Source organism: Giardia intestinalis, chromosome 4 (genome assembly GCF_000002435.2).
Source record: "Giardia intestinalis strain WB C6 chromosome 4, whole genome shotgun sequence".
NCBI lineage: Eukaryota > Fornicata > Diplomonadida > Hexamitidae > Giardia > Giardia duodenalis.
The window spans coordinates 236-19,606 of NC_051859.1; the positions used below are offsets into that span (position 1 = coordinate 236).

The 19,371-nt window shown below is 53.8% G+C and overlaps 10 protein-coding genes, 1 non-coding gene and 2 pseudogenes across 11 annotated transcripts; 5 read left to right on the forward strand and 8 right to left on the reverse strand.

Moving 5' to 3' along the window:
- Positions 1–385: 385 nt before the first annotated feature.
- On the reverse strand, positions 386–2,607 carry GL50803_0050141 (pVSP; annotated as a pseudogene; the record flags this gene model as incomplete).
- A 195-nt stretch (positions 2,608–2,802) lies between these two features.
- Positions 2,803–4,674, reverse strand: GL50803_0050142 (pVSP; annotated as a pseudogene; the record flags this gene model as incomplete).
- A 69-nt stretch (positions 4,675–4,743) lies between these two features.
- GL50803_0050143 (VSP AS8) lies at positions 4,744–6,594 on the reverse strand (the record flags this gene model as incomplete). The annotated part of the gene is made up of 1 exon (XM_001707314.2): positions 4,744–6,594. The coding sequence occupies one exon, from the start codon at positions 6,592–6,594 to the stop codon at positions 4,744–4,746; it is 1,851 nt and encodes a 616-aa protein (XP_001707366.2).
- A 1,143-nt stretch (positions 6,595–7,737) lies between these two features.
- Positions 7,738–8,427, reverse strand: GL50803_0015034 (uncharacterized protein; the record flags this gene model as incomplete). The annotated part of the gene is made up of 1 exon (XM_001707311.2): positions 7,738–8,427. One exon carries the CDS (start codon positions 8,425–8,427, stop codon positions 7,738–7,740), a length of 690 nt encoding a protein of 229 aa, XP_001707363.2.
- Positions 8,428–8,431: 4 nt separating this feature from the next.
- Positions 8,432–9,400, forward strand: GL50803_0016823 (Non ATPase subunit MPR1 of 26S proteasome; the record flags this gene model as incomplete). The annotated part of the gene is made up of 1 exon (XM_001707309.2): positions 8,432–9,400. The coding sequence occupies one exon, from the start codon at positions 8,432–8,434 to the stop codon at positions 9,398–9,400; it is 969 nt and encodes a 322-aa protein (XP_001707361.2).
- Positions 9,401–9,449: 49 nt separating this feature from the next.
- On the forward strand, positions 9,450–10,976 carry GL50803_0015035 (Kinase, NEK; the record flags this gene model as incomplete). Its single annotated transcript, XM_001707308.2, has 1 exon — positions 9,450–10,976. One exon carries the CDS (start codon positions 9,450–9,452, stop codon positions 10,974–10,976), a length of 1,527 nt encoding a protein of 508 aa, XP_001707360.2.
- Positions 10,977–11,011: 35 nt separating this feature from the next.
- Positions 11,012–13,483, reverse strand: GL50803_0016824 (Kinase, NEK; the record flags this gene model as incomplete). The annotated part of the gene is made up of 1 exon (XM_001707305.1): positions 11,012–13,483. The coding sequence occupies one exon, from the start codon at positions 13,481–13,483 to the stop codon at positions 11,012–11,014; it is 2,472 nt and encodes an 823-aa protein (XP_001707357.1).
- A 51-nt stretch (positions 13,484–13,534) lies between these two features.
- On the forward strand, positions 13,535–15,028 carry GL50803_0016826 (Kinase, NEK; the record flags this gene model as incomplete). Its single annotated transcript, XM_001707303.1, has 1 exon — positions 13,535–15,028. The coding sequence occupies one exon, from the start codon at positions 13,535–13,537 to the stop codon at positions 15,026–15,028; it is 1,494 nt and encodes a 497-aa protein (XP_001707355.1).
- Positions 15,029–15,105: 77 nt separating this feature from the next.
- Positions 15,106–15,178, forward strand: GL50803_00t0026. Its single transcript has one exon. It is a non-coding gene; the product is annotated as a tRNA-Arg (tRNA).
- Positions 15,179–15,279: 101 nt separating this feature from the next.
- Positions 15,280–16,254, forward strand: GL50803_0016827 (uncharacterized protein; the record flags this gene model as incomplete). Its single annotated transcript, XM_001707300.1, has 1 exon — positions 15,280–16,254. One exon carries the CDS (start codon positions 15,280–15,282, stop codon positions 16,252–16,254), a length of 975 nt encoding a protein of 324 aa, XP_001707352.1.
- GL50803_0015039 (uncharacterized protein) lies at positions 16,251–17,360 on the reverse strand (the record flags this gene model as incomplete). Its single annotated transcript, XM_001707298.1, has 1 exon — positions 16,251–17,360. The coding sequence occupies one exon, from the start codon at positions 17,358–17,360 to the stop codon at positions 16,251–16,253; it is 1,110 nt and encodes a 369-aa protein (XP_001707350.1).
- On the reverse strand, positions 17,353–18,045 carry GL50803_0015041 (Hypothetical protein, enzyme with a TIM-barrel fold; the record flags this gene model as incomplete). Its single annotated transcript, XM_001707297.1, has 1 exon — positions 17,353–18,045. The coding sequence occupies one exon, from the start codon at positions 18,043–18,045 to the stop codon at positions 17,353–17,355; it is 693 nt and encodes a 230-aa protein (XP_001707349.1).
- A 10-nt stretch (positions 18,046–18,055) lies between these two features.
- On the reverse strand, positions 18,056–19,357 carry GL50803_0015042 (Cleavage stimulation factor 50K chain; the record flags this gene model as incomplete). The annotated part of the gene is made up of 1 exon (XM_001707295.1): positions 18,056–19,357. One exon carries the CDS (start codon positions 19,355–19,357, stop codon positions 18,056–18,058), a length of 1,302 nt encoding a protein of 433 aa, XP_001707347.1.
- Positions 19,358–19,371: the final 14 nt, after the last annotated feature.

The following is a 19,371-nucleotide window of genomic DNA, read 5'->3' on the forward strand; positions in this document are numbered from 1 at the left end:
CCCTACCCTACCCTACCCTACCCTACCCTACCCTACCCTACCCTACCCTACCCTACCCTACCCTACCCCTACCCTACCCTACCCTACCCTACCCTACCCTACCCTACCCTACCCTACCCCTACCCTACCCTACCCTACCCTACCCTACCCTACCCTACCCTACCCCCTACCCTACCCTACCCTACCCTACCCTACCCTACCTACCCTACCCTACCCTACCCTACCCTACCCTACCCTACCCTACCTACCCTACCCTACCCTACCCTACCTACCCTACCCTACCCTACCCTACCCTACCCTACCCTACCCCTACCCTACCCTACCCTACCCTACCTACCCTACCCTACCCTCCCTACCCTACCCTACCCTACTCTGGAGTATCAGCATCTGTATACTGAAGCATCCTCCCAGCAGGACAAGCCGTACACTTATCAGCGCCCTCACCCTTGCACTCTACGCACGCATCGTTGCACTTCTTGCACTTTCTGTCAGTGTCATTTCCGTAGTAGCCCTTGAGGTCGTGCAGTCAGATACGCATTGACTGGTTGGGGTGAGGTAGTACTCAGACAGACACTTTGTACAGACCTCCTTATCGGCACCTTCACTGGTGCACTCCAAACAGTGCTCTGTGTTACAGTTACTGATTGGTTGGCATTCAGTCGATTCAGTATTAGGTTGGAGTCCTTCGTTGCACTCGCACACTTGGCTATCCTGTCCGGTGGCCTTGGGGGTAGAGTTAGCAGGGCAACTAGCAACGCACGACTTTCTGTTGAGACCAAAGATGGTCTTCGTATCAGTCGTACACGTCTTACAAACCACTCCGTTGGCGCCTTTCTCACAAGTGGTGCAGTCAGTTGTTCCAGCCGACACACATGTATTGCACTCCTTTGCTTCTTCATCAACGTAGTGGGTTGCCGGACAACCAGCTGTGTCAACGCACGTGCCGGTTGTGGACTCGCCATCCTTCTTCAGGTACTTCTTGGTCCCAGACGTTTTACACAGGCTGCACTTCTGTTGCTCCTTGGCCACGCACACAGCGCAATTATCATCTGCACACGCGGTGCACTTCTTCTCGGTAGCGTCGATGAAGAAGCCCTCCTCATTAGTACACGCCTCTGCGCTAACACAGCTGGGTGCATCGCCAGCTTTAAAGTAGAATCCATCAACACACTCCCCACATATATTGTCCACCACACAGCTCTTGCAATCACCCACAGAGCATGTCACACACCCACTACCACCCTTGTTGGGCTTCTTATCACTGTCACAGGAGGTGCATGTAGCGGCAGCCATACCAGCCTCAGTCAGAGCTACTGGGGCTGTACACTGGGAGCAGCCCTCGACCCCCACGTATGCCTTAGTATCTACTAGTGTGCCTAGGGGGTTACCACATGCTAGTACAGACTGATTCTGATTGGATGCCCCTGGGACTATGAAGTACTTATTGTTGGCCGCCTCTGTGCATATCCCATTATTATCTGCTTTCTTGCACATGTAGTTGCCAGGTTGAGCTGATACACTATAACAGCCGTTCATATAGAGGAAGTAGTTAGCAGCACAAGAGGGACAGGTATGACTAGTGCAAGCAGTATTGCCTTTCTTATCAGTAGCACAGAGACCATCTATAGGATACTTACTGCTATCCCCACAGTATGAACAGTAGTGCTTTGTGGTGCCCTGATCATCTATTATCATGGCATCACAAGCACCAGAGGTACCCCCACAGGCAGTATCATCTTCACATACCTTTGTACATGTAACAGGACTGGTACCACTCTGCTTGCGATAGTTCACCTTACAGTCAGTACACTTGAAAGTACTGGCCTCCATTGTGCATTGGGAGCACCCCTCGATGCCCCCATTGTTTGTGTCATCGCAGGCGAAGCATTCTCCAGGAGTGCTACTGACCTTCAGGAAGAACCCGGTCTTGCAGGTTTGGCATTTGGTCTTGTCAGCTTTTTCAGAACATGTGGCACAGTTAGCACCACAGGCCTCACACGTGGCGGCAGGGCCATTTCCTTCTTTGATATACCCTTCGAGGCATTCTATGCATTCTGGTTTCTGACTTTGCTGCTTAGTACATGTCTTGCAGCCGGCAATGCCTTTGTTCTTTGGTTCTGAATCCGACGCTGCGGGATCACTGCACAAACGACACACGTTGTCTTCGGTCATAAAGAGACCGTTATCAGCTCCTTGACACCCGGCGTAGTCTTTTGTCACACAGGTCGAGGTCCCATCAAGGGTCGTCCTGGGGGTCTTATTGGTCCCGCAGTTAGTGCACCTTGGCTTCCCCGTGGCATCATTATATTCACATGCGGTGCACCCAGCTATGTCGGGATCACATGCCTTGCAGGTCCAGGTCTTCTTGTCTGCGTACTTATCAGCACCACATTCAGTAGCCTCTACACAAGTGTTACCATCCTTCAGGAACTTCCCCTCAACGCAGGCGGTACACTGAGTCGGAGTATCAGCTGAGCAAGCAGAGCAGCCGTCTCCGCACTTCACACATGCACTGTCCTTCGTAACGAACCCTGCTTGACACTCTGTACACGTGGCCGGTCCGCTAGTGCCCGTGTGGGAGCATTCTGAGCATCCAGCGACTCCCATGACCCCGTTTCTATCTGTCGTATCAGAGCACAGTATGCACTCACTACCCTTCTCTGGTGTTGCAGCCGGGTTCTTGAACAGGCCGTTATCTGCCTTACAAGCAGTGCACACTCCACTACTGGCCTTTGTGCATATCACACTCCACTATCACACTATCACACACTATCACCCATTGTACAGCATTCACTACCCAAGTCACGCCTTCCCCCTGCACACGAACCACCAGCAGAGGAAGCCCACGAGGCCCCCCACGACAGCGACCACAGCCACGGAGATCCCCGCGATGGCCCCCGCGGAGAGCCCGCTCCTGTTGGCGCCAGAGGACACGCACCTGCCACCCTCTAGTCTGTACCCATCACTGCACTGGCCGCACTTGTTCTCCTCGCTGCACCTGACGCACCCGTCGATATTGCAGGCGATGCACTTCGTTCCGTCTGTGTTCGGCCTCTGGTCTTTACTGGTACAGGCCTCGCACTTATCGCCTGCTCCACAGTGCGAGCATCCGTCAACGGTACATGCGAAGCACCCGCTCCCAGCCAGGTTGGGCTTGTTGTTGTTGGTACACGCTGTACACACAGCAGCAGTCATACCAGCCTCAGTCAGAGCTGCTGGGGCCTTACACTGTGAACAGTTGAGTACCCCCACATATGCCTTAGCAGCACTATCAGTGCCTACTAGTGTGCCTAGGGGGTTACTACAAGCCAACACAGACTGATCAGTAGCCTTTGCTTCTGGGACTATGAAGTACCTATTATTCTCATTAACAGCTGTGCACTTGCCACCTTCAGCTGTCTTGCATATGTGACTACCGGGAGCCTTCGACGCATCATAGCACCCTCCCATATAGAGGAAGTAGTTAGCAGCAGTACATGATGTACAGACACCATTGGTACAACCATCATTTCCATCTTTAGTACTAGTGCACTTTCCATTGATTGGTACATCTCCTTGATTTCCACAGTAAGAACAGTAATGCTTTGTGGTGCCATCAACATCTATTACTATGGCATCACAGGCGCCAGAGGTCCCACCACAAGCCGTGGGGTCTTCACATGTCTTCACACATGTATAGTTGTCTGAAGTTCCTTCTTTTCTGTAGTTAGGCTTACATTCAGTGCACTTGAATCCACCAGTGTTAGAGCATGCACTGCAGCCTTCGCGACCACCATCTGTTGTACTGTCGCAAGCAACACACTCACCAGTAGAGCCGGGTTGTTTCAGGAAGTACCCTGGCTTGCACTTAGTGCACTGATTATTGCCTGCAGCAGAGCATGTAGCACAGTTGGCATGACAGGCTGTGCACGTAGCGGTACCACTACCACCAGTTGCGCTATTGTAATATCCATCGAGACAGGCTGAGCAGGTTGGATTGTTACTTCCTGTCTTGGTACAGGTCTTGCAGCCAGGAACACCTGTATTACCGCTAGTCTTGTCGCTATCATCGCCACAGGGGATACACTTCTTATTTCCTTCACTTAAAAAGTGTGTTCCTTCAACGCCATCTTGAGCGCACCCATTTGCATCGACGCACTCTGTCGTCCCATCTGCCGCCGTCTTCACCATCTTGTTGCTACTAGTACTGCAGGTCTTACACTGTAGTTGACTAATAGTTGCATTGTACTCACAGGTGGCACAGTCAGCTATTCCACATGCCTTGCATTGGCCTGTTGTCGGGTCTGCATAGTTACCAGCACCACATCCACTAGCCTCTACACAAGTGTTAGTATTCAGGTACTTCCCCTCAAAGCAGGCGGTACACGATTGCTGATTACTCTCTGAGCACTCGAAGCAGCCCTCTCCGCACTTCTTACATGTATTAGAAGCGCTATCCTTAACGTACCCTGCTTGACACTCTGTACACGTGGCCGCTCCTGCTTTCTGTGGTGCCTGACACTGTGCGCAGTTAGCCACCCCCGTATATCCATCTGCTCCTGTGGCATCATGACAGAGTATGCACTCCCCACCAGGAGTCACCCTCTCTGCCTTGTTCTGGAATATGTACTGGTTAGCTGTGTTACAAGCAGTGCACACTCCATCCTTGGCTGCTGTGCATATCTTACTCCACTATCATACTATCATCACACTATCACACACTATCACCTATTATCACACACTATAGAGCATTCACTACCTAAGTCACGCCTTCCCCCTGCACACGAACCACCAGCAGAGGAAGCCCACGAGGCCCCCCACGACAGCGACGACAGCGACGGAGATGCCTGCAATGGCACCCGTGGAGAGGCCGCTCCTGTTCGTGCTGTCTCCTCCAGTATCTCCGCCGGTGCCATCGTCAGCCTTTTGTTGCGTTACGTAACAGGTGACAGGGCCGCTACCACCAGCTGGCGGGGCACAGCTGATGCAGTTTTCTACACCAGTGATTTGGTTGTTATCTCCACTACTAGCTGTGCACTTCACGCATTTATTGTCAATGGTTTTGTAGTACCCTGCTAAGCAATCTGTGCAGGTTTCCTTACTACCCGCACACTTCACACACCCTTCAGTGCATGTCGGACAATTCTTATCAGCATATGTCTGTCCGTTGGCACACGTTTGGCATTGTCCCTTATTCTGTGCAGCCGTACACACAGAGCTACCAGGAAGCTTCTGTGTGTTGTAGCATCCGCCCGATAACAGAGCGTAGTTTGCCCCACACTCAGTGCATTTCCCGCCACTTGCCTTACATCCGGAGGCATCTCTCGCTGTTGCAGGTATGGATGTGCAAACGCCGTCGACTGGGGCGTACCCCTCCTCGCACTGATCGCAGTACTTCGAGCCTCCGACGTTCAGTGAGCAGCCGTCGGCCTTGCAGTGGGCCATAAAGTCTCCCGTGCACTCTTTTATGCACGTTCCTGTGTCATCAGATGACCGATTCAACACATACCCTGGATAGCAGGCCGTGCACGACGCTTCTGCGTTAGTGCTACAGCTTGCACACGATTCGTGGCACAGATTACAAACGTTAGCGTCAGTGCGAGTTCCCGCGGGACAGGCATCTAAGCACGCGTCTCCCAAGGGGCTCAGCTTCTTTTCTGATCCGCAAGCTTCGCAGACGTTGTCCTTACTGCACTTTTCGCAATGCTCCATGGGACACACAAAGCAGCCTGTTCCGGCTTCATTGGGTTTTTTAGTACCCTCGCAGGTAAGACACTTAACGGAATCTCCAGTCTTTGAGCACGTCTTGCAGTCGGCCACACCGCCCTCACTGACACTACCGCAGAGATGGCACTTTTTGTCCTCTGCTATTGGGAAGTGTGTGTTACCACATCCGTTTTCGTCAACACACGTGCCTGTCCCGTCGCTATTGGCCCCTTCTTTGAAGTATTGCTTACCAGTATCCTTGCAGGAGGTGCATTTATCCTCACCGTTGCCGGTGCACGTTCTACAATCTGCATGGCACTGCTGACAGCTTGTAGTGCCATAGTATCCGTCCACACAGCTTTTACATGTGGCCGTCTGTTCTGCACTGCTTTGTCCGGGAGTTTTCGGGGCGTCGCACGTCGCACAGTTCTGAACCCCCTTATTATGATCCACACCGGCCGTGTTGTTGCATGCAATACAGGACTCCTTCGTTTTATCAGCGTCAGATGCAGGATTCTTGAAGTACCCGTCGTGGCAAGCTATGCATATTCCATCCTTATCAGCCGTGGCAGTTCTATCGTTGCACACAAGGAGCCCGATATCGCTTCCCATCTCGTAGCACCCTCCCCTGTGCAGGAAGAAGCCGGCTTTACAAGATGTACATGTGCCATCATTCTTTGTTGTACATGCTCCTTCAGCATCCTCGCCTGTAGTTATGCACTTTCCATTGACAAGATGCTCTGCTGCTGTCGAGCACTGGGAGCAGAAGTTTGAGCCCCCAATCCAGACATTGCACATATTTTGTTTGCATTTTCCTGACTGTGAGTCACTGGTAGCCTCTGTGCATGTTTCTGCCGCAGCCCATACCACTTGCAGGATGGCGATTCCGAAGATGATTTTCCCGAACATTGCCGGCAGCCCATAGAGCACGCAACACCAGGCGACGTAGTTACACGGTGAGTGAGGATAATGTGCACCCCACAGGCATGCCCCGGTGTAGCGGATCTCTGGTGTCCTAGCGGCCTCTCCTGTGTGTGGCGTCTCTAGGTACCAAGGAGAGAATGGGCGTTGTGACATCTCAAGAACGGCCCCTCGCACATCACCGGTACTTGCGACAGTAGCCATCACCCCACGAATGGTCCGCTCAGATAGTGAATACGTCCACTGCTATGAAACTGGACCGATGCTCTTCACAAGAGCTGCCTGGACGGGAAGAAGCGCTGTGCTGTTGGGATTACCTGTAGGGGCACCCAGAAATCCCACGAGTAAACCCCGCTCCTGTGGTCGTGTTCGGAGACGAGGATTGGTCGCTGATGATATCATCAGGGATCTCCCTTCATTTGTATACCAGGAGTCTTTTGCGTCCCTCAGTTGTTCCACAGAGGTGTACTCAGGCTGAGTGTGCACGTCGGTCTGTCTAGGATTAGGGCCTTCTCGCAGACATCTAGTCCACTAGTGATACCTCGCTTTTTGGCCTTCCTTCATGGTGGGCAAAAAGCCCAGCAGCACAGCACTGGAAACAACTGGTGGGTAGAGTGAATCGATTTTTTACTATACCAATCTATGATGATGTAAGTCTTTCTACGACCCATAGCTCCAAATGTGACAAGGCTCTTCTGGAATCCACCGCCACTGTTCCGCCTGCGCTCGTGGACTGCTGCCTGAAGGAACCGATCTACTCACTCCATGAAAAGCCTATCCGAAAAAGGCATAGTTAAAGACGCCTCTGGAAGACCTTGCATCACCAACGCTTACGACTAATAGAATGTATCTCATCAGACTCTTCCTATGGGGGATGTCTATGGGAATGATACAAAAGACACCAGCCCGCCAGTACATGCAAACCGATGTCCTCGGCACATGTGTTCTGTGCTAGATACGAAATAGAATGGTCTCTGCAGTGTGTATTTACGTCTGTGGACAAGGCACGTCGTCTCTCGCATAGCGAGTGCGCAGATAGATGCCGACCGTCGTAGTGATGCTAGAGAAGAATCACAAGAAGATAAGGAAGAAGGCGGAAGAAGCCCAAGATGCGGGCCAGTGTCGATAAGCCTACTCTTCCAACTGGAGCCCTGCGCAGAGGTGCTGGATCTGGTTAACCATGCTCTCCACGCACGCAGTAGCATGCTCTCCATTGATCGGAACCACTCGGGTTGCCATTTCGTTGCAGCAGATACTTACTTCTGGAGCTTCGGATGGGTGGCCAAAGACAGAAAACAGGTCCCGGTCTCTCGCATAGTGCCTCACCAGCTCGTCACAGGTGCCCATGATGAGGGTATCGAGCTGGCAACTGCTTGAGCCAGGCTGCTTCTGGAAGAATCTGTTCGCATTCTGTTGACGCTCGTCGCTGTTCTGTAGCAAGGGTGCGCCAGCATGGATGGGGCACAGGGCGTCCTGATCCATGCTGAGAATCTTCATGTTAGCCACTGGCGCCGTGCACCCAGGATAGCCGCAGGAGCCAAACACTGCGGCACCAGATCCCGCCAGGTGATACTTGCACACAGTCGCCAATGGCATTGTGATTCTGCTACATCCTGCCACGGAGCAGCGTCTTTTGACGCGTACTGCTGCCCGGATCTGGTCATCTGTTAGGAGGAGCCCCGGAGTTTTCCGTATCTCCAGCAAGTCTACAGCTCGAGCGGTGGAACCTGGCCCGGCAGTCTGGTGTGAGAGGCCCAGGCCCTGTAGCGGGTCGTCCTCAAAGAGGCCAATGCACCGGTCGACAATGCTGGAGACGGTCATAAAAATGTTTTCAGGCAGGGTGCCCATGGGGGTGATGCAGCGAGCAAAGCAAAACCCCAGTCTGGACCACGCGGAAAGCGTCATTGTCTCTCACGTTGCCCTCATTAAGATGCTCCGCCACTGCAAGCAGGGGATTCCCATTGAGGTGATGGGTCTTCTTCTGGGCACCTTTGTTGACAAATACACAGTCTACGTGTCCGACTGCTTTTCCATGCCTCAGGTGGGCCAGGCAGACTCTGTAGACTCTGTGGATGAAGTTTTCCAGGCAGAAATGATGGAGATGCTGAAAAAGGTTAATGTACCGGAGAATTGCGTGGGCTGGTACCACTCGCATCCGGGCTACTTTGCGTGGCTTAGCCACATCGATCAGAACACACACAAATCTTTTGAGCGGCTCGACTATCGCTCCATTGCCATCGTTCTGGATCCGATGAATAGTACATCCGGCAAGCTCGTTATCGAGGCGTTCAGGCTCATTCCCGGCGCAAGCATGGGTCTCTCATTTGGAATTTCCTTCGGTAGCAGCACAGATACACGTGTCATTACCTCTGACAAAGGATTTATGCGCCCTAAGAACCCCACCTCACTTCTTCGGGGGCTAGACAAGCAGTTCTATGCCATGCCCCTCACCTTTAGCATGTTGGGGTACGAACGCGTCATGCTCAGCAAGCTTGCTAGCACCGACTGGGTCACGATTCTCTGTGGCACCGGCCACGGGCTCACAATAGACGAGGAGTCCAAAGCGGATGACCGGGCCACACATACCGTAGAGAGGCCCAGCGACTTTGAAATGTATGCCGATCGTACCCCCCTGGAGACGCTGCAACACCTACAGAGCGCTCTCAAGCTCGCTACCACGTCAAACGTGTCTCGTCCTTGTGAGATACTGGCCGACAAGCTCCGTGGACAGTGCTTTGCGCAAGACTTTTCTCTGACTGTCTTCAGCCATGTCATGGGGACCCCAAGTAAATGATTCACTCTTCTGTCGGATATCGGTTCCGCCCCAAAAGCATAAAAAGTTAATGTTAGGGTCTGAGCTAGGGAGCAGATACTCCATCGAAACGGTCCTGTCCGAGAACTCGATTAAGACGGAGCTCCTTCTGGCAGCGGTGGATGGTGATGACCGAGTTGCCGTCCACGCCTTCAAACTTGGTTCCCTCCAGGACGCCATTATGACCGAGATCCGAAGAACAGCCCAAGATCTGTCTGGCGTCTCTCTGGAGGGCTTTCTGCCCATCAGTGAGATTGTCTGGGATGAGTCCTCTTCCCAGCTCTACATTCTGCAGAACATTAATAAGCTGGTCCCCCTCTCTGTTCTTGTCGAGGCGTCTGAAAAGCTCCCCGAAGATTATCTCTGGGCGGTTGTATCTCAGGTGGTCCAGGCGATAAAGACCCTCTCGCGCCAACAAGAGGCGCTAGGAGCACACATGAGCATTTCAATCACAAACATCTTCGTGACAGACACAAGAGGCACAGACGATCCTTCTGCCGAGTTCCTCGTCTTCCTTGGGCTTCCGTGCTTAGACCAAGCTCTTCATCCCTGCATGCTCTCGGGCGACGTCTTCCAAAAGAGCATGTGTGCTCCAGAGCTGTTTGATAGTTTTATCCCTGACGTGCGATCAGACTTGTACTCACTTGGCGTTGTTATCTATACTTTGGTGATGCTGCGGAAGCCGTTTTCCCTCCACACGGCTGAGAATCTTCTTCAATCTATGAAGGTCCGTGAATACACTCCCATTTGCGGTGTATCTGAGGAGCTGACTACCCTCATCGAGGATCTCCTGAATCCGCAGATAGATGAACGCCCCTCCTTAGACTATCTACTGTCTCTCCCACAAGTCCAAAAGAGTAAGACAAGGCATGGGATACCTAACGCTTCGCATGAGCCCCAGGTCGTCAACCAGGAAAGTGGAGGCGCTCCCGATCAAAGATCGCAGTCTCCGCGCCAGACAGATCTTTCTGTGGAGCCAGACAAGGACGGAAACACGACTCTCATGCGGCATGTCAAGCGCAACAATTGGTACGTTGCCAAACGCTTTGTGGAGACCCAGGCCAGATCTTACAATAACGAGGGAGTAACAGCGTTGATGCTTGCTGCGAGGCTGGGCTTCGTTAACATCGTGAAGGAGCTTGCTCCCTACGAGGCAGGCATGCAGAGCGTCTCTCCTGATTTCGAAGGGTATACCGCGATGATGTTTGCTGTTCAGCGGAACAGCCCCGAGTGTGTCAGATTACTGATGGACGCTGAATCTGGCCTTGTAACCAAAGTTGGGCGCACAGCTCTCATGCTAGCAGCGGCAAACAGTCATCTGGAGTGCATAAAGCTCCTACTGGCGCGTGAAGGTGGACTCCAGGACATCGAGGGCTGGACGTCTCTTATGAATGCCGTCATCGTTTGCAGCCTAGATGCTATAGACGTCTTGGGAAACAAGGAGCGTGGGCTCAGAACAAAGCACAACAACACGGCTCTGGACCTTATGGACAACTTCGTTCGCGAAGAAGACAGAAACGAAGTCAAAAACCACCTGAGTGTCTTCGAGGCTAAATAGTCAGGCGGGTGTAAATCAATCAGATTATTTACAAGTTACTTCATGTAGGTCTTTATTAGCGCCTTGACGTCGTTGTTGATCGTGTTTGCGCGAGCAGCCTTTCCGAACGCCTTGCCCTCACGAGGCCCCAACAAGCGGATGCTATCGACTCCGTTGCAGCGGGCTGCCATTGTAAGCGCGCTGGTGGAGGCGTTCACGCTCATCCCAGCCTCCTTCTCGAGCAATATCTCGACACACCTAAAGTAGTTCTTACTAGCTGCGGCCATGAGCGCGGTGCTCTTTGAGTTGTTGGCCATCCCGCCCTCCCTTGGAAGAAGGATGCGGCAGACCTCTTCGTGGCCACAATGAGCAGCAGCCATTAGCGCGGTGCACCCGGAGTTGTCCTTCAGGCCGGCCTCCTCCTGGACAAGGAGATTGCAGACATTCGCGCTTCCCTTGAAGGCAGCGATCATAAGGGCCGTGACGTTAGTGTACTCCCAGTTGGAGCAGGAATAAGATTTGCAGCGCATTGTGGCCTCCTTGCTGAGAAGAAGCTTTGCAACATCCACCGCGTCCATTTCTGCGGCCTTCATGAGCGCGGTGCGCCCATCCGAGGACGTCAGTCCGGCTTCTCTATCCACGACGAGCATTGCGACATCGATATTGTTGCGTTCTGCAGCCACCATGAGAGCAGTTCTCCCGAACACGTCATTGCGCCCAACCTCGGCGGAAAGGCACAGCTTCGCGATCTCGACACTTCCATTCCAAGCCGCATACATGAGCGTACTGATCCCGTTCACGTCATAGATTCCAATCTCCTCCTGGAGAACGGCAGCCGCCTCATGGTGGCCCCGTATGGTGGCCCACGACAGAGCGCTGAACCCGACACCCCAGTATCCGCTCTTCATCGTGATCTTGAGCTCCTTCTCCTTGAGCTGCAGAACGCAGTCGACGTGATTACGCTCCGCAGCCATCATGAGGGCTGTGCGTCCATCGATGTCGCAAAGCTTGGCCTCGTGTTCTATGAGGAGAGCCGCACACGCAGGCTGATTCCACCACGAAGTATACATGAGAGCCGTGACATTGCGCTCTGTGACCAGCTGAGCCTCTGCCGGGATGAGGATCCTCACGCAGTCTACGTGTCCATTCATCGCAGCCCAAGAGAGAGCACTAAACCCGAAGTCCCACTTGGTTGTGCGCATCCGGATCCCCTTCTCATACTCGAGAAGAAGCTTGACACACTCGAGGTGGCCATTTGCTGCTGCTGCCATGAGCGCGGTGAGCCCGGCCCTATTGTGTTTCGTCACTTGACTCAGGTTTTGCTTGCAGCCGTTGAGGTCGCCTGCGCGCGCCGCCGCAATTAGTGGTGTGTCACCCTCTTGCGAGAGTTCTATCTTCTTTTGATCTACAGAAGGAGGCACAAAGATGGCGGAGTCTGTGACGGGCTTCTCAGCCTTGCGAGTGAGAAGTGCGTCAAGGAACCTATCCTTTGGCGGATCCAGCTCGTCCTGGAGTCTTTCCACGCTCTCCTCCTCTGAGACCATGTTCTTGATGGACAGAAGAATCGTGTCGGGTTTCTCATCGTGTCTTTCCTCGTGGGTGTCGAAAGTTGGAAGGGACGCTGTTAAGAACGACATGAACCTCTCTGTAGCTTTATCGATCTTCGGATGGGTGAGAAGAGAAGCTGCTGTGGGGCGGTTTGCGGGCGACAAGTCCATCATCCGTGCCACGACATTCTGCAGATCGGTCGAGTAATTGATGATAGGTAAATAGGTGCCAGTGCAGATCTTCTTGATGGTGTCGTCCTTGGTAGGAGCTACAAAGGGCGCGCGCAACATGGCAACAGAGTAGATAATCGCACCAAGAGACCAGATGTCCGAGGCGGGGCTGTACTCGGGACGCGAACCGTCGCTATCGAAGAGCTCCGGAGCCATGTACTGGACACTTTGGTGGCTTGCCTTGTCCATGAAAAGCTGGCTGATTGCCTTGTTGATGGAGAAATCGCCGAGCTTGACGACGCCTGTCTCGCTGATCATAACGTTCGAAGGCTTGAGATTCCCGTGGCAGACCTCGCGGTACTTGAGCTCGCGGCCGTCCTTGAAGACGATTCTCTTCTCCGCCGTATGCAGGTAGTCAAGCGCCTTAAGAGCCTGCTCCAGAAGGCTCCAGATGCGCTCCTCTGCAAGGAAGCGGTTCTCCTTGATGTGTGTGCTAATAAGAAGCTGCAGGTTCGAGACGCAGACCTCGGAGATCAAGTAGTAAAGACGGTGGCGCGAATCATGAATCACCGACTCGAGGTGGGTCAGGTACGGAGACGAGAGTTGCGAAAGCGCCTCTACATCGTCCAAAATTGCCTGCGTGTCATTCAGCCGGATCCCTAGATAGCTAACCTTCTTCACAATGACTGGGGCCTGGGTCTCAGAGTTGTGAGCTCTGTACACGGTGCCTACCACGCCAGTGGCGACGCGCTTGTCGACCACATAAGGGTCTGGAAGCGTCGCGGGCCGAACCAAAGGACTGCTGATCATCGGGCAGATTATTTTAATTTCGCTTTTCGGGTTTTGGCGCCGGGTCTGTGGATGGCTGTTGACACAACAGGGGGCCGCGTCAGGCGCAAGTCTCTGGTTTCCTGCGACTTCTTTGAGAAGGTTTATGCAGCTACTGATGACCAGAGGCGCGATCTTCTCATACGGGAGGTGGACTTCTCTAGCATGCCTAAGTCTGGCGCTCAGCGCATCTTGGCCGCCTATTCTCTGCTTTCCAAGCTCTCAAGCCCTGGCCTGGTTGGGTGCACCATTGTCAAGACTACTCCCAGCTCGCTTGTTGCAGAGCTTGATATCACGGGCGCCACTACTCTTGCGTCCTATATCCGCCACAGGACTGTCTTGGGTGACCGTCTTCCAGAAGAGCAGATTTTACGCATCACTTACCAAATTGCCGCCGTTCTTTCCTTCCTCAGCTCCGGTCTGATCTCCATCGGAAACGCTCCCGTACGCTTGGCCTGCCTCTCTCTTAGCCCACAGACTATTTACATCCATGGCGGGTCCACTATCATGCTTGGCGACTTCTCCTCATCGTCAATCCACGGCTCACGCATCAGTGGTCCCCTTCCCCCTGAGCGTTGCTATCTTTCCCCTGAAGTTTGGGCAGATCGCATCTCTAGCCCATGCGTTGACATGTGGTCGTTGGGATGTATCGTTTACGAGCTCTGCACAGGAGTGCCGCCCCCGCTGCTCTCTGTAGAGAGTGCTGGCCTCAACGCTGCGATCAAGCAATACACGGCCTCCATTCTGGCGGACATCAGCAAAACCCCCTACAGCAAGGGGATCAGCGCTCTTGTGGAAGGCCTCCTCGCCCCAGCCTCTGCCCGTCTTTCAGCCAGCGCGGTGATGGAGCATGAAGCCATGCGTGCCATCCACCAAAGCAAAGAATACGCGCATCTATCTCATAGAAGCCCTCTTCAACTCCCAAACTCTGGCGCGTTGGCGTCTACTTATTCATCTCCAGTTCCTGTTCTTTTGTGTATGCGGCAGACGACCGCGCCCACCACTTCAGCTACCTCCTCGCAGAAGATAAGCGTCAAGATTTCCGCACCATCCTCGAGGGCCCCGTCTGAGCTGCAGTCACCCAAGAAGACTAGGCACGCTGCCAGGAGCGTTCCTCCTCGTGATAGCCCTGTGAAGTCTTCGCAGGCACTGTCAAATTGGGGCTATGGGAAGGCCCTCTCTAATCTCATGCAGGCTGCGAAGCGTGGTGACTGCGATGCTGCGCGCGCCCATCTGCAAGACATCAGGCGGACCTCGACGACAGGTACCACCGCGCTGATGATCGCAGCCTTCAAGGGCCATCTTCCGGTTGTTACGCTTTTGCTGAACCACGAGAAGGGAATGCGGGATGCACGAGGACGGAATGCGCTCCAATACGCGGTTCGTGCGGGGCAGCCAGAGTGTGTCAAGGCACTGCTCGAGGCCGAGTTCGACGAGCTCGACGTGGGTATGCTGCACGCGGCGATGCAGGCCAGCGGGGCTCCGGCCGTCGTCGCGCTGATCCAGGCGGCGTGCCGGAGGAAGTAAAGGAGCGGCGCTCACCCGTTTGCAGGGGGAGTCGCAGGGCTCTCTCACGCCCATCGCGTCCTCCTCCGCGCCGGCACGCCCCCGTGGCGCAATGGATAGCGCGCTTGACTCCTAATCAAGAGGTTGCGAGTTCGAATCTCGCCGGGGGTGCTTTTCCCGGCCGGTCCGGGACCCGGGGGGAGGCCGAGCGGTGCGTGCACGGGCACGGCCCCGCCTGCTCAAGGACGCCCTCATTTAAATCGTTACAAAAAATGGCCCTGGGCGAGCACGAGCTTCTTGCAGCAGACGGCCCTCGGCTCCGCGCAGCGCTTCAGGGGCTTTCCAGCCAGATGGATGATGTCTGCAAGGCAGTCGGGGTCCTCCAATCCAAGCTCAAGGAGGAGACCCGCACAGTTGGAGGCCTCCCTGTTCTGGCTGCAAAAAACATCATTCTTGCCAAGTACCTTCATGCACTGGCCGCATTTACCGAGGAAAAGGTCTCCGGGACGCTTTTACTCGACAAGATCTCTCCCTGTGTCGCGGAAGCTATAGAAACAAGAGTCCTGTATGACAAAGCGCTTATTCTCGAGAAGAGGCTCAGTCGCCAGATAGCCTCCATGCTACAGAACGTTGTCAACGACATGGCTGCCACGGTGCACAGGGCCCCCATAGAGAGGGAGGCGGCCATCGACGACCTACTATCAGACTCGGACCGAAGCAACAGCCACGAGGAGCCACTTGATGAAATGGTGGAGCGTAAGCAGCGGCAATCTCAGGAAGAGAAAGAAGCGGTCTCCAACTCGAAGTTCCGCAAGAAGCGTGACATGGACGCAGGACCAGATGGCCCGTCTGCGCAACAGCTGCGAGACGCCGCCATCTCAACTCGCAGACTGGTCAAGCAAGGAGTTGTTTTGGATCTTCTTGACTACTACGAGGGAAGGCCCTCCGAGGAGCGAGCCGGACATGGCCGGACCACCATTGATCGTGAATTAGACGAGTATGAGATGGAGAACTACAGGCGTGTCTCAAGTGGAAAACGGCGTGAGCTAGAGAAGAAGGCCCGGGCAGCCGAGGACGCTACTGAGAATTTACTAGACAGCACGCTTGCTAACGACGTGATACGAATGGGAAAGCACCTAGACTATGCCCGCTCCAATATTGAGGATACGCAGAGCAAGCTAGATAAGCTGGTGGACTCGACCACCAGGAAGGCAGACCGTGATTCCAAACGAAAGAGAAAAGCCTAATGCGACATCTGGGTGATCTCTTCTCGATAGTCAACAAACTTCATTGAAAGGAGCGTCGTGAATATTTCCCTCCAAGAGAGATAGTCCATCTTATCACTGTCCTCCCCGATGCAACACTTCCTGAGGACATAGAGTATATCTTCGCGAAGAGGGATCGCGTACTGACATCGAGGGTCGACAACTGCTTTCCTGCTCAGGCCGCTAGGGGTCCGGAGTCGCGGCGGTGTTCTGGGGCGAGTAGGGTCTGGAGCTGTCCGTACATTGCTCACAACTTTCTTTACCTCTCGCCCTTCTGTCTTGGCTTTAATTCTCTCAAGCTGTGTGTTCTTGTCTGTCAAGTATTCACAAATGCTTTGAAAGTCCTTGGCCTCTTCTAGCTGGGTCTCGATGTCGCGGTAAGCAGATATAAGTAAATCGGCCACTTTTTCTATTGGCACAGTATCCTTAATGGAAGCTGCGCCCAGCATCTTGAAGGACTCCAGAGCAAAGTCTTTGTCGTCTGAGGGCCCGACACGGTAGCTCATGATCTCGCTGACTTGCGCGGGTGTCAAACAAGTCCGTTTGCCCAGAGCCCCTGCACCTCCCTGGTCCCCCCGCGTCTGTCCTCCCACGGCCCTGCCATTAATGCTACCAGTGAAGGGTGCCCGGAGCAAGTGTTCGCACCCATGGAGAGACAGCTCGCAGATGGGCTGCATACGCTTCTGGAAAAGGTCTGGGGTTACTACATTGAACTGATTTGTATAACCGTGCTGGTGGGAGAAGTAGCTCAGTCCGTATGCTATCTCATCCTTCGTCAGTTGCATTTGCGGCTGAAGCTTACTGGCCTGTTCTTCTTCCATGGCTTCTGTTACATCATCAATTGCGCCAGAGATGCTTCCAGAACCACTAGCAGCTTCTGGTGGCTCGCCGCTCTCTGCAACGGTCTCAGGGCCCTGAGCCTCGTCGTCGGGCTGAGGCTCTGCTGACTGCTCGTGCTCTGACTGTGGGTCAGTAGACTGAGGCTCGCACGTCTCACCAGCAGCCTCCGAGTGACTCTGTTCCTCTGCAGGGGCTAAGGAGCTTTGGGTTACTTCAGATGCAACGGGGTTAGAATCCAGTTCACTCATCCGAATTTTGAAGTTGACCCTTCTGTTGTGAATAAGTGCGCTCGCCAAAGATGGCAGATCCAACTCGGACGTAGTCAGCGCCCATCTTCACCGCCAATTGATAGTCGGAACTCATCCCCATGGAGAGCTCAAGCTTCTCCTCAAGCTTGACGGCTTGCTCGATGACATTGCGGGCGTCCACAAGTGCTCTGAAGGAGTATTCCGAGGCATCTGGGGCTCCTATGGTCATGAGTCCAATAAGTCTAAGTCGAGGAAGGGCACTAATCAACTGAGCCAATTCAATTGCATCTTCGACGGTGCACCCGCTTTTTGTGAGCTCACCGCTAATGTTAATCTGTATCATCACCCGTAACGGACCCAGCTCATCTGGTCGCAATTCGCTCAATCGCCTGGCAAGCCTATCAGAATCCACTGTCTGGACAACACAATTTGGAATGAAGGCGACGTCTCGTGCTTTATTAGTTTGTAGGTGGCCAATAAAGTGCCACTCAATATCGCTTGCCACGCCCTGCACGGCCTCAGCCTTTTTCACTAGTTCCTGGACATAGTTCTCTCCAAACAGACGCTGGCCGGCCGCATACGCCTCGAGAATTGCCTCTACTGGCTTTGTCTTTGAGACAGCAATGAGCTTTGCGTGTCCTAATCCTGCCCTAATATCTCTGAGAGCGCCGGCAACGGTAGACATTTTAAGAAGCCTACCTTTGACCCGCGTCTCTGCCGCAATAAGAAATGTGAACTGTCTTATCGTAGACAAACGCGAAAATTGGCTCTGTTGGGTGGCCGCTGCAGTGCGATAGGTTGAACTTGGTGTCTAGGATCGTTGCCGGTCCTGGTCTGCTGAGGAAGCACCCGACGGCCTTTGGACGCTGTTCGGCATTAAGCCCAACAATGATGGTGTCATTCCACATGGTCGTTGCGCATTGCCTAATATCTGGGAACACACAGACCGGCCGAGATGCGTCTCTGATGTCATACAGCTCACATGGATCGTCCGAAGAAAGTAGGTAGCGATACCCGTCCCCGAGGAAGTGTGCGGATACGTTTCGCCTCGACCCCTTAAAGGATACCCCCTGGGCTGCTGCTCTGCCGCCGCCATGGAGGTCTGCAAGGGTCTTTCCACTCCGTATGTCATAGAACACTATACCTCCCCCATAGGTCGCCCACATGAGGCTTGCAGAGACCAGTTGGCTGTTGAATCCGACGGCCGAAATGGAGGACGCGCCAGATATCGGGTTCGTGATAGGTATTCCTGCGCCTCGCTCATACTTGTTGATGTCAAGGAGACGTATCTGAGAATCGTTTCCCGATGATGCTGCAAGGATTGTTCCACAGGGATTCCAAGCTACTGATGTCAAACTGGTGGCCAGGTCGAATGTTTCTAGCATGTCTCTGGGGACGACGTCCTTTGGCTGCGTTGAGTATAGTCTGATAGTCGAATCTTTGCTGCATGAAGCGACAACGTGGGCGTAAGGATGGAAAGATGCGTCGGTCACTGTTCCGAAGTGACCGTAATATGTGCGGCGGTACTTTTCCTTAAGTGCTTGCCCAGAAAGAACTGCAATGCCAACGTTAACCAGCTTGAGGCACGCGTCTGCAGCCCCGCTGATCAGGTACTTCCCATCTCCTGAAAACTTGCTGAAAGTGGCCTTGTCTTGGTACTTACCTTCGTGCCGCACAGAGAAGTGGTGAAGCATACTTGGATCGTAAAACCCAGGGGCCTGAGAGGCGCCTGTACGAGACCCGGCTAAGCCGCTGTCTAGAGAGTGCTGACGCGTGTCTGCAATGGATGTGACGCTACCAAGGAGTCCTTGAACCTCGCTTACACCCCTGGTGCTTCCGAGAGAATGATTCACGAGCTGCAGGAGAGACGGGGACTCTGCGGGCAAATGAGGGAATGGGGTGGCCGTGGAACGCTGGAAGAGGACACTAGCAAGGTAGTTGCCATCGTCGTGCAACTGCCTCGCCATAAGCTGGTAGAGGTGGGCACGGTTAATCATAGACAAAATGAATT